Below are 15,498 nucleotides of genomic sequence, written 5' to 3'. Positions count from 1 at the left end.
AGGCCTTATACTTCTTATACTACAACATTTACAGGTATCACGGGGTTTACTGCACACATGCGCTCTCTTCTCTCGTCCCATGGCAGTTGCATTTAACCTTTAGCTTATAGGGCGTCTATCAACCACCTGCAGGTGTGTGACAGTATGAGAAAGGCTATGTCCTTGAGCTGCCCTGCCACAGATATGACAGGTAGATATGCAGGGCTCTTTGTTATCTTTGTGTGTACTGATATTATCCATGACTTGAATAAAGAATGTCGCCTCCTTTTGTTATCACACGCGTCCGGTACAATAAGTATGGGGCCCTCCACAGGTGAGACCAGGAGGCTGAACCTTCAAGGTTTGATGAAGTTTGATTTTGTCTATCAGTTATTCTTCGTATCTGCTGATGTGAGTAATATGAGTAACATATAAACACATTTTTTCTGAATGAAAATAGAAAATAATAACAGCATTATGTTTTGGATGGCAGGATAGTCTGTGTCAGCTAACAGCTAACCCATCCACACCTTAATATCTCTATGAAAAGGCCTTCACATTCATCTGTATGCTGCTGCTAGTCAGTGCATCTGCTTCAAATGTGATGTGTTGCAATCGAATTAAGTAACATTGATCTTCTGTATTTTCACCAGCATCGGCGTCTGTAAAATCATTCTGCAAAGTCAAAATATGACCATTTTCAGATCTAAATATGAATAAAACTAGAATGAATAAAACACACACACACACAGGCAAACATTGTTGAGCTTCATCTTTTTGAGCGAGGAGAAAGGCCAAGGATGTGCATGATTCAAATTAAAGTACGCATGTTAGTCATTTCACCACAATGTTGGATTGTAGGCATACAGTGAAGTGCCTCTTTGAACAAACATAAGGGTGTGAAATATTCCCTTAAGAGATTTCTATCATTGCCTCAAATGAAAAAAAGGATAATTCTCCTCTACTGACATTCATGAGCTGTTTAGAAAAAATAATTTACAAATTCACCTATTTATATAAAAGCTGAATTCCAACAATGCGTCCTAAGAAGTGAGCATAGCTTCATACAGGTTGGCATACCGGGCTGAGTCAGTACAGTGCTGATAAGATGGTATGCAGGATTTAGTGCTTTACATATTTAAACAGGGTACGTTTGTAGTAACATAACCAAAGTGTGAGCAGAGGACTGATGGAACTGATAAAGGGAGACTTGAGAGCTCTCACGCCAGGAACATGTCTGACTTGTGCTTAGGCAACAAGTGTCAAAAGATCATCATAATCTTTGGATTTCCTTCCCCCTTACTGAGAAAAACATTGTTTGTCTCCACATTCCTGTGTGGATCAAGTGGTGGTCATTCCTTAAACTTTTAAAATAGATATGAGCCTAAATCGTTCAGTCCTATTAAAATGGGCATCAGTTTATTTATATATATATATACATATGGAATGTATCAACTTACAAAGCACAGAGAAAGTTTAACATACTGTGGCACATCTTGGAATGTAAAAGTTCAGGTGAAAAAAGGCATCTTAATGATTTCCTTAAACTAAAGTGAGTCCTTATCAACAGCACCATTCATTCTAGGTCCTTGGAGTAAACAGGTAATTAGACATGAAGAGGGCAGATAGCATCTGTTTTGACGGCACTGAAAATCTGACAGTATCTCTCAGCGTCTCTCAGAGTTTCAGGCTGTATACGAACACACTCATCAGACAGAGGAGCTTGTTGAAGGGTGAAGCTGAAGGTTAGAATAGCTATTATTTTTGTTATGGTTATTATGTTAATACCTGCACTTTCGCAGGCTCAAAGAGACACGGTACATTGATTCACAAATACAGAAGATGCATGAACAACATCCTCGTCTGTTTCCTTCTCTTTCTAGATCTGTCTCTACACCACATGGATTAACTGGATTTGGCAAGTAAATGATGAAAAGCTGCAAGAAGAAGTTTATAACATCACGGTCTTATCTCCTCCTCTATGCTTGGATCATAGATTTTACTTGAAGATTTTCTGGGATACGGAAATAAAGCAGGTATATGTGCCAAGAAATACAACGTTAAGTCCCATGAGTTTATCTTCTTTGCCTATACATTTAGGGATCTGATTGTGAGATGCAGTGAACAGCGTGGTCTTAGAGCCGTTGCTTCAAGGTGGCCAGTGATGCTTTGAAAAACAAGCAGATCTTCATAACAGATGAGGAGAAAACCATACCCCAACCATAAAGACAGCCTTTGTCAGTGCTCCAATATGCCGTGACTGTCTGACAAACTTGTGGGAGTTGATAAGGAGGTTTAAAATGACCCTGATCTTTTCACATGGGAATGCTCATAAACTTCCTTGGGTAGTGTAACTGGATCCCTTATGTTACGGTACCAGTAGAGCAGCTGCATTTCTTGTCCCATCAGCAGATACACTGATGCATCCAACTTATCTGATGGTTGACATTGATTGTATGGCTGCGAACTGTGTGCTAGTGTGTGTGGGTGGGTGGATGGGTGTGTGTGTGTAAAAAAAGACAGAAAGAAAAAAGAAACAGGGGGAAGACAGGCAGAAACAGAGAGAGAAGAGTAATTTTCCAGTGTTCTTATCTGTGGGATAAAGACATAAAGTAGTGGGGCAGTTTACTGCAGATTAAAGCAATTGGAGAACAGTATGACAAGGACAGAGGACATGGGCTGAGGGGGGCATTCATTGTGCGCTTCAGATAAACAACTTGCTCATGGACAAGGGCGAAAGCTAAACATATCAGGGACAACAACGTTACGGCACAAGTGTACGTGTCCTGAGGCATGTTGGTTTGGAATAAAAGCTCTGCACTGTCTGCATCTCAATACAAAATCTGATCAGCCTGTTTTTTCCACCATAACATACTTTATGGTGCAGGACACACTGTTGAAATGCAGTATTTACCTTCACATAAACAGCAAAATAAATAAAACTGAGAAACAAAATGTTATATTTACTACTTCAATAACTGTGAACAACATGAGGGCAATGCAAAAATGAAAGTATGCGTGCATTTACTCCTGTACATTTATTGCAATGTTGATACTTACATTTGTGTTTGTTGACCACTTCCAGTAATGCAACGGTTATGTCTACATCTATATATACCTGTGCATTCCCACCCTCACCTTTACCTGAGGAAGGGCATTTGCTGTCAAAATGTTGTCATGTCCATGTAGAATAAAAGAAAAACTGTGACTTTTTTGAAAGCTGCAGGTTATGCAGTCATTATAATGTAAACAGAACGTGAGGGAAACCTAAGGTGAATCCAGATAAAAGAGATCAAAAATAATGAGACGTAGATGAAGAACCAGAAGAGAGAACACTGCAGCTGAACTCAACACACTAACTTGAAAGCTGTCTTTTTTTCACTCAGTAATTACCTCCCAAATCATCTTAAATGCAAGTTTAAGACTTGCAGGCAGTTCTTCAAACACTGCGCACAGTTTGCAAAACTCAGAGCAGTACTGCGCTGATTATGACATCATCATCATGTGTCTGGGTATTTGGTGGTGGATCCAAACTCAGAGAGGGCACATGTCAACGTCATGTCTTCCTATGAGGAATGTCAGCTATGTGTCTGTGAGGACGACATTTAAATGAAATGTTACTGCCCTCTACTGGACGTGTAATTCCTGCATGATACACAGGATACTTAGAAGCGTTATTGTTTTCATACGCATTTCAAATAAACATATTTTCTCACTTACTACCAGTGCTATTTATCTATGCAGCTCGTTTTGGTTTTGACATTTTAAAAATTCAGCTACAACTTCTCTAACTCTTGATAATCAACATTAGTTTCTAGCTGAACGACTTTCTACCAAAGAAAAATCTCTAAAGAAAACTATTAATGCAGAAAGTAAACGAGTCAAATATTCCTGATTATTTTACCTTGAATGGTGTGGTCAACCTTATCTTATTCATGTTAACTTTCCCTGAAGGCTCAGTCCATCACTGGTCCCAACCTTCTTTGTAATTTAAATTAAAGCCCCATTAACTTGTAAAACCCTTCGGGGCTGTAGAATACAGAATAAAAACAACCCAACATTTTTCCCAACATCTAAAAGACTGAGTGAGACAAGACAGAGTATGAAAGCAAATATTGATTCAGTTCAGAAGCAAAACAAAAACACAGCATTCCTCACTTGCATGTTTTATTTCAGCTCCAGTGTTACATACTGTAGCAGCATTATCACAATCATTTCATATTTGCTTGGTCAAAACATCCAACAATTCCTGTTCTGGAGGTGGCCCACAGCAAAAAAAATCATCCCAACTCCCATTTCAATCATCTGTGCGTAAATAGTATACAAGATATTTACATCATGGAAATACCCACATAGAATATCAGTTCTGCTGCTTCCTTTAAAAACTAAGCATCTATTAGAAACACTGCTTTGACATGTACTTTGACACAGGCGTTTGGGAAATATATATTAATGTGATTAATAAAAAGGTAGTCTTTCACTTTTGTTTATCATATGATTAAGTTCAAATCAAAAAGGAGTAAAGTTTTGTCAATAGATCCAACTGAAAAATAAAACAAACACAATGTGGCAATAGACCGACCCAACTGTGATTAGAATAAAACGGCTGTATTAATCTAATCTTAATATTCAAGCGGACAAAACATCTTATCCATTGATGTGAAATCCATATTGCATTCAATACAAGCAGTTTATATAGTCTAAAGTGGCTTATCAGTAAATAAAAATTAGGTTACAATGTAATTTTCCAGAAAACCATACATACAATTTTTTACTGTTAACTGCTTTTGCTCAAGTACTTCAGTAGGCAATGGAACCTTTCGGAGGATCAGATTAAAATGCTAAGGCAGCATTGACACATCAAGATCCAAAATACAGAAAATAAACCTCTAGAGCTAAATATACAGAAGAATTCAAGAGATGAGGCAATTTAACACTTATGAGTTGAAACTGTGGGGCAAAGAAGGTGGAATGACAAATCACAGGATGCAGGAAAACAGTCATAATTGTAGGTTAAAAGGAATATGCATAGAATATAATCCATGTCTTTGGTATATTAATAATTACTCTACTGTACAAGCACTATGATTCTTTAAGGGTTTTTGAGACCAATGGAATCTGATGAACTCTCTGAACTTTACCAAAAAGGAACAAAGAAAACTTGATAATTAAAAACAAATAAATCAGGCTGCTTGCTGGATTACATCAGTGTCTGGAGGAATGTCTTGACCAACTGAATGGAAAATAGTCAAGAGACTGCAGAGAGCAGTAAGCACACAGGAAACGTGCAACTACACCAGGACGACTGACAATAAAATAAATACCAGCTGATTTGATCAGGGTATTACTGGTCTTGTGGTAACAATGGTCAGCTTCAAAATAAAACAAAGGCTACAACTATACATTTTGTATCACATGAAGTCTACACTTGAAGTTTCAGCAAAACATATACTCTGAAAATATTTTATATACAATCTACAACCTTTAGGTTCATGGTCAATATGACACAAGTAAACAAAACAGGCCACTTAGAAGCTAAGCATCACACCAGTACAAATGTACATGATGGTTGAGATATGGCCTCATCAGCCGTATCGGATAGTAAAGTTTCTCAGAAATAGTCGCCCTCAAAATCTATATTCGTGTTTTTGAATACATGTAAACAAGCTGCCTTCTTTCTGTAACAGGTTTGATTCTTTACATTAAAAACTATTATTGTGCGTTACTTAGGAGCATAGTAGTGCTGCGCTTTAACAAGGCAAATAACTGGACCGTTTCAGCCTACACACCTTGATACTGAAGGATAAAGAGGGCATGGTAAACACATGGTATTTACTTAAAGCAAATAATAATAATAATAATAAGCAAATAATAATAATAATAATAAGCTGCAGACCTGCATTTGAACATTTGGTGCAGAGATAATCCAAAAATAATTAAAGGATTCAGTTTAGTAAGTTCAGATTAAACAAATGTGGTCAGTTATGACATAAAGAGCCACTTAAGATTTACTCTAACAATGTGCTTCTTTGCATGAACCAAACAAAAATGAAACACGGAAATAAGAATCTGTCAAGAGGGCAAAAGAGTAGTTTTTAATATTTGAGGCACTTAGACAGAGCAACTCCTCCGTTCGCCTTGGAGCGACACTAAGGAATGTATTGTAATGGGCTTTTTTTGTACTTTATAAATACACAATAATAATAATAAAACAAACAGCACTGTGTTTCTTCCGCCTCCATAAAATCCAAGCTTCGGGAAGCTAACCAAATAAATAAAAAGTTCCAATATTAATAGCTATAAACATCATTCAAGACAAATTCATTTTACACCCACCACATGTGGAAAAGAGTTTGGAAAGTTGCGGTTAATGTGCTTGTGGAGCAGAGGAGGAAGAAGATTTCTAAGAATGGTCATCTCTGTTGCATATAGTGGTTGTGTAACATCTTAACTTTAACACGCACACACAGGTAAGTGAACAATAGGGAGTGCTATTCGCTGCCACTCCTCCACCTCCCGGGATTTCCCCGTGAGAAAATAACTGATGTCCTCAAAAAGTACAAAGTGAGCTCACACCGCTTCAAGCTGGCGTCTTCTCAGTTCCAGTCTAGGTTTGTTTTGCGCCGACACACTTTCCATTACATTGACCGAGTTCCTGCCTCAGATTCCAGCTGCTGCTTTGTCATAAAGTACTTGAAGAATTCGTACACTGACCAGGCAATGGCAGTGGAGGGCATCTGGTATATAATCCGAGCTTGGACCCCTTTGAAGAAGGCCGCCAGACCACCAAGCCGGTACACTGTCCTGAAGGCATTAGCCATTCCTGTTAGGTGACCGCTGATTTTCATGGAGTTGAGTGCTACATTCTCTTGTGTGTTGAGCAGAGTTTTACAAACGTCAAGTGGAGTGGTTATTGCTGCGGAAACGGCTCCCGCCGCCGCTCCCGACAATATGTGGCTGCCAGGGTGGTAGTGTCTGTGGGGGTTGAACTGTTCCTGCATCAGCTCATAGGTGATGAAGTGAACGGCCTGGAAAGGGATGTTCATGGTCAGCTGTGTGCTGTAGCTGCGGTAGAAGGCTCCCACGCCCTCAGTACGCGTTACTGTTTGAACACAGTGCCAAAGTCCTCGATATGGGGAGTTGTACATCTGCATCCTCTGCTTTATCACTGAGCCACGGAAGAAAACAAGACACTATGTTAGCATCTTTTAGCACATACATTTTATACTTAAGACAAAAAATATCTCAAATAACATGGTTTTAAAAAGAAATGATTTGTTCGCCCCACAAAAATATTGTTCTTAAAAAAATAAATAAATATAAATAAATAAAAAAAAAAAAATCACATGCATGTTTATGTGTTAAATATGTTTCAAAAGTGTTAACAGGCAAGCCAGACTGTTATTAATGATCATTGTACATGACCATTTTTGAATGATGCCATGGTTAAGGTAAAACCAAATCAATCATTAACTATATTGTGCTGACCAGTTCAGACCATTATCTGTGGTTTTAAAGACTGGGATTATTCTATATTTGTTATTGTCAATAAGCCCCATGAAAAGACAAAAGCCAACAATGCATTAGTTGGTCTGTGTGACCAACCTGCACTGTTTGTGGCAACCAGCCCATTTGTTCTTGAGGGAGCTAAGGTCACAAATATACAGTACAATTTTTATAAATAATATCAAGTTAGATCCTTTTCTGAAACCGATGGGCATTGTAGTTTTTAGAAAACTCAAACAGGAGTAAGTGCATTTGCTGTGGACTATTTCCAGCTGCGGATTAATCCACATTGATGTTCTAGTGAGTCTTTAAGCACAGTGTATGAACGATTGAGTCGGAATAAACTACAGTGCCCATGTACATTGTAAAGAAGGCAAATGTCACAATGCGACAATATGGCTCATTAGCAATCATTCTTGATTTTTTGACGATAAGAAAATCAAAAAAAAAGGAAGGAAGGAAGATGGAGGAACCTTATTGGAATTGCCCCCCCCCCCCGCTTCTTACCTTCAGCTGGGTTCATGACTGCATCATGAAGAACAGTCGCCACACTACCTGCCAAACCTGTTAAGACAAACAGATCTTCAAATTAATTCGTTACAGATATGAGCCTTATTTTAGCTGAGGTCAAAAACAAGTATTTTGTACGACATATCCCAAAAATAGCATGTTTGGATTTGTCATGTTTGGAATATGGCTTTATCCATGCAACTGTAAACAGGATATGGCATTAAAATGACTTAACTACACCCCTGCAGGCTGTGTTGCTTAGCCCAGGGTGAACGCAGCTAGTATCACAATCAAGTGATTTGTGTTGAGACATGGGAACTTGTACCATTGGCTAAATGGCTGTTGCCTCCATTCTGAATGACGTCACTTAATGAGCGTTTTACACGTTCATAGCAGGCAAAGTAGAGCGCATGCGCAGGTCCCGCTCCCATCATGGTGATGTTGAGGCCCCTAAGCGGTCTGAAGATCCCTTCTGTCCGGATGATCTTTCTCAGAGCCTGATACACACTCCTGTACTGTGCATTTGGGTCCGGCTGCAGGCTCTGCATCCTTGTCTGAAAAAATAAACAATATTTTTGTTCGTCATTTGCTCCAGTTTGGTTAGATTTAACAACGGCAGTAAATCACTAAATCTTGGGTGTGACTCTGTTAAGTGGACACCTGGTGTAGGCCAAATCAGGATTTCTTGATGTGCTGTTCTCTGCAACGCTGTCACATTGTTCCGACAGTGAGTGTGCTTTGCAGCAGTGAGGCGACAGAGATGTGTGTCTCTCCCAAGGCTGGTGTGGGAGGCTGTGGTAGCTCTTTGTTTTACTCCACCATGCAGAGTTATCTGGACACCACAAAGCATGTTTTTATTTGCGGGGGAGATCTGGGGCTGTTTCGGGAGATAGGCCAAGTCTATCTTCCTCAGCATAGTCCCATGCCTTTCCTTCCTTTGGCTTAACAATAAAATATCAATTACATTTCCGTTTGATACAGATTTGGGAGCTTGGGGCACACAGAACTTGGTAGCACAGTTTACATTTTAAGTTTGTGTGAGTGAATTTATGCACTACAAATCACATTTTTATATGGAAGACAGAAGCAAGGGTGTGCTTTTTCTTATATTCAGGGCAATTGATAGATAAAATATGTTAACGACTTACAACATCAGCTTGCTTTAGAGATAATCTGATGGGTAAATTATGCTGGACACAAAGCAATTCTAACTGTATCGTATGACTTTTTAGATAACTTTCTGAATGCTTGATGATAAAGACGTCTAATGCCTTCAGTAACCAAAAGCCATGAATGTATCATGAACAGAAAAGTTATAGTGAAAGGTTAAACATATGTGTTTATAGTTTTGAAAATCCAGCACAACTTGTTGGTCTAAGCAGGATATTACATTACTTGCACACTGACTTTTTGCCTCTCCTATCTGCATAACTGGCAGGTCGCTTCTTGCTTTGACACTGAATACCAGAGAACAACGATAAGTTTATTTTGTTTTTTTTTAAAGCAACCATAAAATGACAACTAGCCCATATATCATTATCATACTTTAACTCTAAAAAACTGATGTCTGTATTGGCCTTAAAAAGCCATACTAATAATTGGGCTATAACAGTGCCACAAAGAGGGCTGTCATCAACAAATGCAGCAGTTATCTGTGTCTCTGATAAAAAATAAATAAATAATTTTACAATACAATGTATGATCATAATGAAAAAAACAACAATAAAGCATTTAAAAGATGGATTACTCAAAATGCTTATCTAACAATGACATTTTAAAAGGAGACTGAAGATGAAACGTAGGGGAAACTATTAGTCCAGCAGTTTCAGGTTGAATTTTAGTGAATAAGATCATCATTAGGTTCTCAACAGAATCTGTTTATGACTGATTTGCAAATCAACATTAAACTTTTTTTTTTTTTTTTTTACAGCAAATTATTGAAATAAATTAAACATGAGCGTTATCTGCATAAAGATGTTTTTAACGTCACTGTCTGACTGGGCTAACAAAACCATTTAAGCATAATAAAAAAGGAAATCTTCCCATCGTCTACTACATCATTACTGTGACAGCTTTCCAATTTATACGCAGCAATTCAGCTTTTGGCAGTTCTGGCTCTGTGACAGTTTATTAATCAACACTGCAGAAGGACAAACGCACACACACACCCTTTGCTGCATGAGGCTGATTCCAAGTGTGCACAACACCGATAAGATCCCCCTCCTAGCGTTAGCACGGGCTACTCCCCGAGTCCTAGCCGTGTCTCGTTCTTTATTTGGAGGTTGAAGCGTACAGTAAGTTAACAGGTTCAGCCGATTGTTACCACCATCTACTGAAATTTAAAACAAGAACACCACCATATTAAAAAACAGATATTCTGCTATGCTTGCTGTGAGGGGAGGTGCAACACTTAGTCAATCGAAAGAAAATTAATTAGCACCTATTGTGATAATCGATTCATCAATTTTTTCAAGCATAAATGTCAAATGTTTGCTGGTTCCAGCTTCTTAAATGTATAAATGTGTTGCTTTTCTTTGTCATTTATGTAATTTTTTGTTGGACAAAAGAAGCAATTTTAAGACGTCACTTTGGTCTTTGGGAAATTGTGATAAGCATTTTGCACATTTTTTTTTTTATTTTATAGACTAAATGTTAAAGCATTTATCGTGAAAATAATCTTCAGATTAATCGAAAATGAAAATAATAGTTAATTGCAGCCCTAGATGTGAGACACCACTTCATTACTTCATCAAGCACAGTTTAGAATATTTAAATGGAAATAAATGCATTGGCGTCTGTCCTTGATATGTTTTTACATACCGTACGCTGCAAAGTAAGTAGGAAAAAATGGGAACCATGATTAATTCTTTCATCAGTTTAGATCCACTGAAATTTCTAAACAGGTTCTTTGTCAACTCTAAATCAAACTGAATGGGCACCACATCTACAGCTGGAAGGTGCTTGTGAAAACCTCAAGAGGAAATGGCAACAGTTGTTTGTGTAATAAAGGCCTGTGGCTTTGGAAAGTTGTCTACACTGAAACAAAGAGGATATAATGACATTTTGTATGTTAATGAAGTTGTCTGTGCCACTTCAAGATTATAGTTGCCGTAGAGCAGCGCGCCAAATTATCACAAACACTACATTGTTAGAAAACAATAGCAGAGCAGAACATGAGGATTGCAGGGGCAAAGTTCACAGTCAAACCAAAAGATTGTAGTTTGCTTTGCAGACACAAGCCACATTTAACACGCTTAAAACTAGTCAGTCATCTCATTTTTTTAATTTCAAGATGGCATTCAACAATAAGCAAAATTTGTTTTCGATTTGCCGAACACCAGTCGTACAAAATGTCGTAGTCACAAGGGGTTTCTCTGTTTATGAACTCATGTGTCTTCGCCAAGTGTTTGTTTTTTTTTTGGTTTGTTTTTTTTACCAAGGCTGGTTCAACAATATGAAATTTACAATCCTCAATAGTCTACCTCTGGGACAGCCACTGTATTTGACTCCAGAGTATCACCTTGGTAACTTGAACCTAATTACGATAAAGCTGTTTTGACCTTCACTTGTTCAGTTTTGCAAAAATCTATTTAAAAAAATCCACTTGGGCAGTAAGTTGTCATTGCTACCATTTATGTGTGTGAACTCTTTTTGTGGAAAGTTTTAGTTAACACCTCAGAACCGACGGACGATCAAACTTCCCTGTGACTCATGTGAGTGTAACCGAAGATTGTAGTGTCGTAAGTTCATTATTTTCCAAAAGCTAACATTACATAACATTACAAACCTGATATATTGTGACAATAAACCTATCATTTGAAAAAAAAAAAATATATATATATATATATATATATATATTTTTTTTTCCCCCCCCATTGTGCATTAGGGCTGTAACTCAATTCTCTTCAACCCAATATTTACTTTCAGTATCGATTATCCTGCAGAGTACTTTCTTGATTAATCGTTCTGTCTATGAGAAGGTGAAAAATGCTTATCACAATTTCCAAGAGCTTGTTTTGTCTGAACAAAGAGTCCAAAAATGCAAAGATATTCAGTTCATGTTGTTTAAAGAAAAACAGAGACATAAAGCAAATCCTCACATTTCAGAAGCTGCAACTAGAACATATTTGTAATTTTTGATTGACTGATAAAATCAATTATCAAAATTGTTGCAGGTTCATCCTCTTTTGATTAACTAAAATCTCTTAAATGTGTCAGCTCTACTCTGTACTGCAATGTTATCACAGTAAAAACATTTCATTCGATAATTATCACGATAAATGTCAAATCATTATTTCTTTAAAGTTTAAAAGCTGATTTTTGCTCCTGAGTGAAAATTGAAGAAACCAGATGGTTAATTATGTGGTTAAATTTTCCTTCATGGTCAGAATGGGACAAACAGTGGATCACTGACAATCCAACATTCAAAACTATTATAATATAATCTTTTTCAACAAATATGATTAGTAAATCTTTCCTCAATAAAATTATTATCCTATTAGAAAAATTAAGTGCTAATTTGTTCGTGATTCAAAGAAATTTAAATCAAATATTTATTAATGATATATTGAACACTTACTGTATTGTTGTTGAGGAAACTTATATTGCGATAATTGGCATTATTGTTTTATTGCCCAGCCCTAAGTAAAGCTGTTGTAATATGTCCAGCTTTACATTTTAAGGCAGTCTGACATATTTTACAGTCAAGCCAGGTACTTGACCTTCACATACCCTGCGTCAGTAACAGGCACACAAGTCTGGATAACTAATTTCGTTTCACTGTATGGGTGGGAAAAAAACAAAACACAGAGTCTGGGGGGGGGGGGCATTGTAGTGTGGAAACGTGTTTAAAAACGTGTTAATAATTAAAATAACTGTTACTTTGTTAAACCTTAAACTTGCTCATCAAATAGGTAAATTCAGGTTACACTGAGTGTTCAGTAAGCTTGCTATGTTAGCGAACTTAAAAGATATGTCAAGAAAGATGCGAAAATAGTAAAACTGACTAAAGTTACATGCTCGGTTAGCAATTTTTATTTCGGTTTAATTTAGTCTAGCCTGCTTTACTAGTTTACTCAGTCTACTAGTTACCAAACAGGATGTAGTTTATAAATTAGCTAACTGAGGCTAACTGAGGATGGGCAGTTTGAACATTTCATAGCTAACGTTGGTTAGCAAGCGATAGCAAGCTGTTTGCACAGTTAGCATTGCTTTGTAGCCAGTTAATGAATGAGCTGTAGTGTAACCTGCTGCTACCTTGCGGCTGTGCGCCTTACCTTGACAGAGTCCACGGGGTACATCACAGTGTGCTCGAGTATGCCAGCCACGGCTCCTGCTGTCATGTGGGTCGACACTGGGACGTGAGGCGGCAAGCTCTCGTAGTCACCGTCACCATCAAAAGGCTCATCGTCTGTGCGTTTGATCTGCGACATCTCCAGAGTTGCCACCACACTGTCCGAGCTCAACTCCATGCGTGGCGAGCTCTCCAACTCGGTCTTCCGCACAAGCCCGCAAAGCGACGTATCGGCGGCATGGGCAACCGCAACACTTTAGTAGAGTTCCAGCGCCCGTGTGACGTTGGCGGCTGGGGGCGTGACTCTGATGAATATGGACCAATCGTTTTTCAGATGCTCAATGGGGCGGGCTATTGGTCCAGGGCGGCCAATGAAAAGTTTCCGTGATAGATTCCTCTGACGCATCACAACCTTGTTTTGCATTCCTGCTTGTCGAGGCGTTCGTCTCTGAGTTTTTGAATGGGTTTGACAAAAGTCTAATCGCACAGTCCTGCTTAAATAGATAAGTATTTGGGGTCTTTATCAGGCAACATCTGTCCATTAGTAGGTTACAGCACAGAAAACTTCCCCTTTCATATAAAGGACACATCTCCAATTCTGTGGTTTCCTCGTATTGAATATGGTTTAAAAATATTCAGATACCTACTAATAACCTACTACAGTACAAAAATACTCTATTACTAATCCTTCAAAGTTTGACTCGAGTAAGGGTACAGAAATACCGACATACTTTTAGGTTTAGTATCAAAAGTGCAGAATTGCCCAATTAATAATACACTGAGTTATTGTTACCGATGCATTAACACGTATGCATCTATTTAATGTTGTAGTTGGACGAGTTTTAACTACTTTATGGAAACATTGCATCATGCACACACTCTGTCTGAAAAAATGAAATAAATTGCAAAGTATCTCCATCTCTGAAATACATGTGTAAAATGTACAATATTGACCTCGGAAATATAATGCAGTAACATAAAGTGGCAAAGCAGAAATACTCAAGTAAAGTAGAATAGTTAAAAATGTATTATGTAATTAAGTAGAATAGCTAAAAATGTGTTAATGTAATTAGTTACTTCTGAGCACCACTGGGGGTTGTATAGGATTTGTTGTTATAATAGTTTTTGGCTTTGCTTATAATCTTTAAGATTTCTGCAATACATTTTGACGATTTATTCATCAATCTGGGGAATATGCGTGGAAGAACATGACCAAAACAGCAAACAAAACCTCTTTTATCGTTACCCACGTAAACATCAAGCAAAGAAAAGAAGAAAATACAGCCTGTCTACCTTACCTACCTCCCTAAACATAAACAAGAGAAAATAGGTCAAACACAAAAGGCGTCTCTCCCCTGAGGATGTTCCAGGACCGCACTTTAGAGATTCTCTTACATCCTATGCAAATCAATGTTCAACACTTGCAGGATTCAGCAGACACCATACAACTCAGCGCTCGCTAAATAGCTCAGCACGGCACGGTCTGGCTGGCTGGGAGGCAGCAAAAAGACCTCAGTGAGGAGACCTCACTGTGTCGTCAGGTATCACTTTAAAGTAGGTGCCGCCAGTCTTCAGTCCAATCAGCAGTCCACCTTCCCCTGCAACTCAATAAACTAGGAAAACACAGAACAGCACCACCCAAGGGCATGGAGGACAAACAGCAGAGAAAATACACCGTCATATTCACATCCAAACTAGGGTCACGACAATTAGCCTATTATTAGTTATCGAAAGGCGATCACATAAATGCAATATTTTGGGGGAAATTTATTGTTCCCACTTTCCCTGAGTCAGAATCTAATAAATGCCTTTGCAAATGACAGGCCTTTTAAAAATGTGTTTGGTGTAGTCGGTTATGTCAAACAGCAATATTAGGCTCTTAACTCAAGTGTTGAGTGTCTATAGGACCAAAATCTCACAATCATGAAACAATATAATAATATAATATAATTAAGCAAGTAAACAAAGGGGTTCTATTGTGAGGGAGGTAAGTTTAAAAAACCCCATGGACAAGAATTTGGTCGCACTTATTTTGGTCTTTTGGAGTGAAGAATTATCAAATAATTTGTAGAAGAAAATAATTGCACTGGGGTACCACAGAACAAAGCAACCACTTGGTGCTACAATGAAAGATCTTACAATTTAAATGTAGAAAAGTGAGAAGTTTTTCAAATAAAGGGAGCAGCTTACACAACAACCTCATGCCACCT

General features: G+C 38.0%; 1 protein-coding gene across 2 annotated transcripts; it reads right to left on the bottom strand.

Moving 5' to 3' along the window:
- Positions 1-4,129: 4,129 nt before the first annotated feature.
- On the bottom strand, positions 4,130-13,555 carry slc25a37 (solute carrier family 25 member 37). 2 transcript variants are annotated; one of them, XM_046035607.1, is made up of 5 exons: positions 13,272-13,387; positions 8,656-8,827; positions 8,321-8,549; positions 7,993-8,049; positions 4,130-7,147 (listed from the first exon to the last, which is right to left on the bottom strand). In XM_046035607.1, exons 3-5 carry the CDS (start codon positions 8,541-8,543, stop codon positions 6,618-6,620), a joined length of 810 nt encoding a protein of 269 aa, XP_045891563.1. In that variant the 5' UTR covers positions 8,544-8,549; positions 8,656-8,827; positions 13,272-13,387; the 3' UTR covers positions 4,130-6,617. The 2 variants fall into 2 exon arrangements, with proteins under 2 accessions (XP_045891563.1, XP_045891562.1); XM_046035606.1 differs by lacking the exon at positions 8,656-8,827 and having other exon boundaries at positions 13,272-13,555.
- Positions 13,556-15,498: the final 1,943 nt, after the last annotated feature.

The sequence above is a fragment of the Micropterus dolomieu genome, linkage group LG21, assembly GCF_021292245.1.
Source record: "Micropterus dolomieu isolate WLL.071019.BEF.003 ecotype Adirondacks linkage group LG21, ASM2129224v1, whole genome shotgun sequence".
Taxonomy (NCBI): Eukaryota; Metazoa; Chordata; class Actinopteri; order Centrarchiformes; family Centrarchidae; genus Micropterus; species Micropterus dolomieu.
Note: the sequence above shows the minus strand (reverse complement) of the source record. Positions and strands in the feature narration are given on the sequence as shown.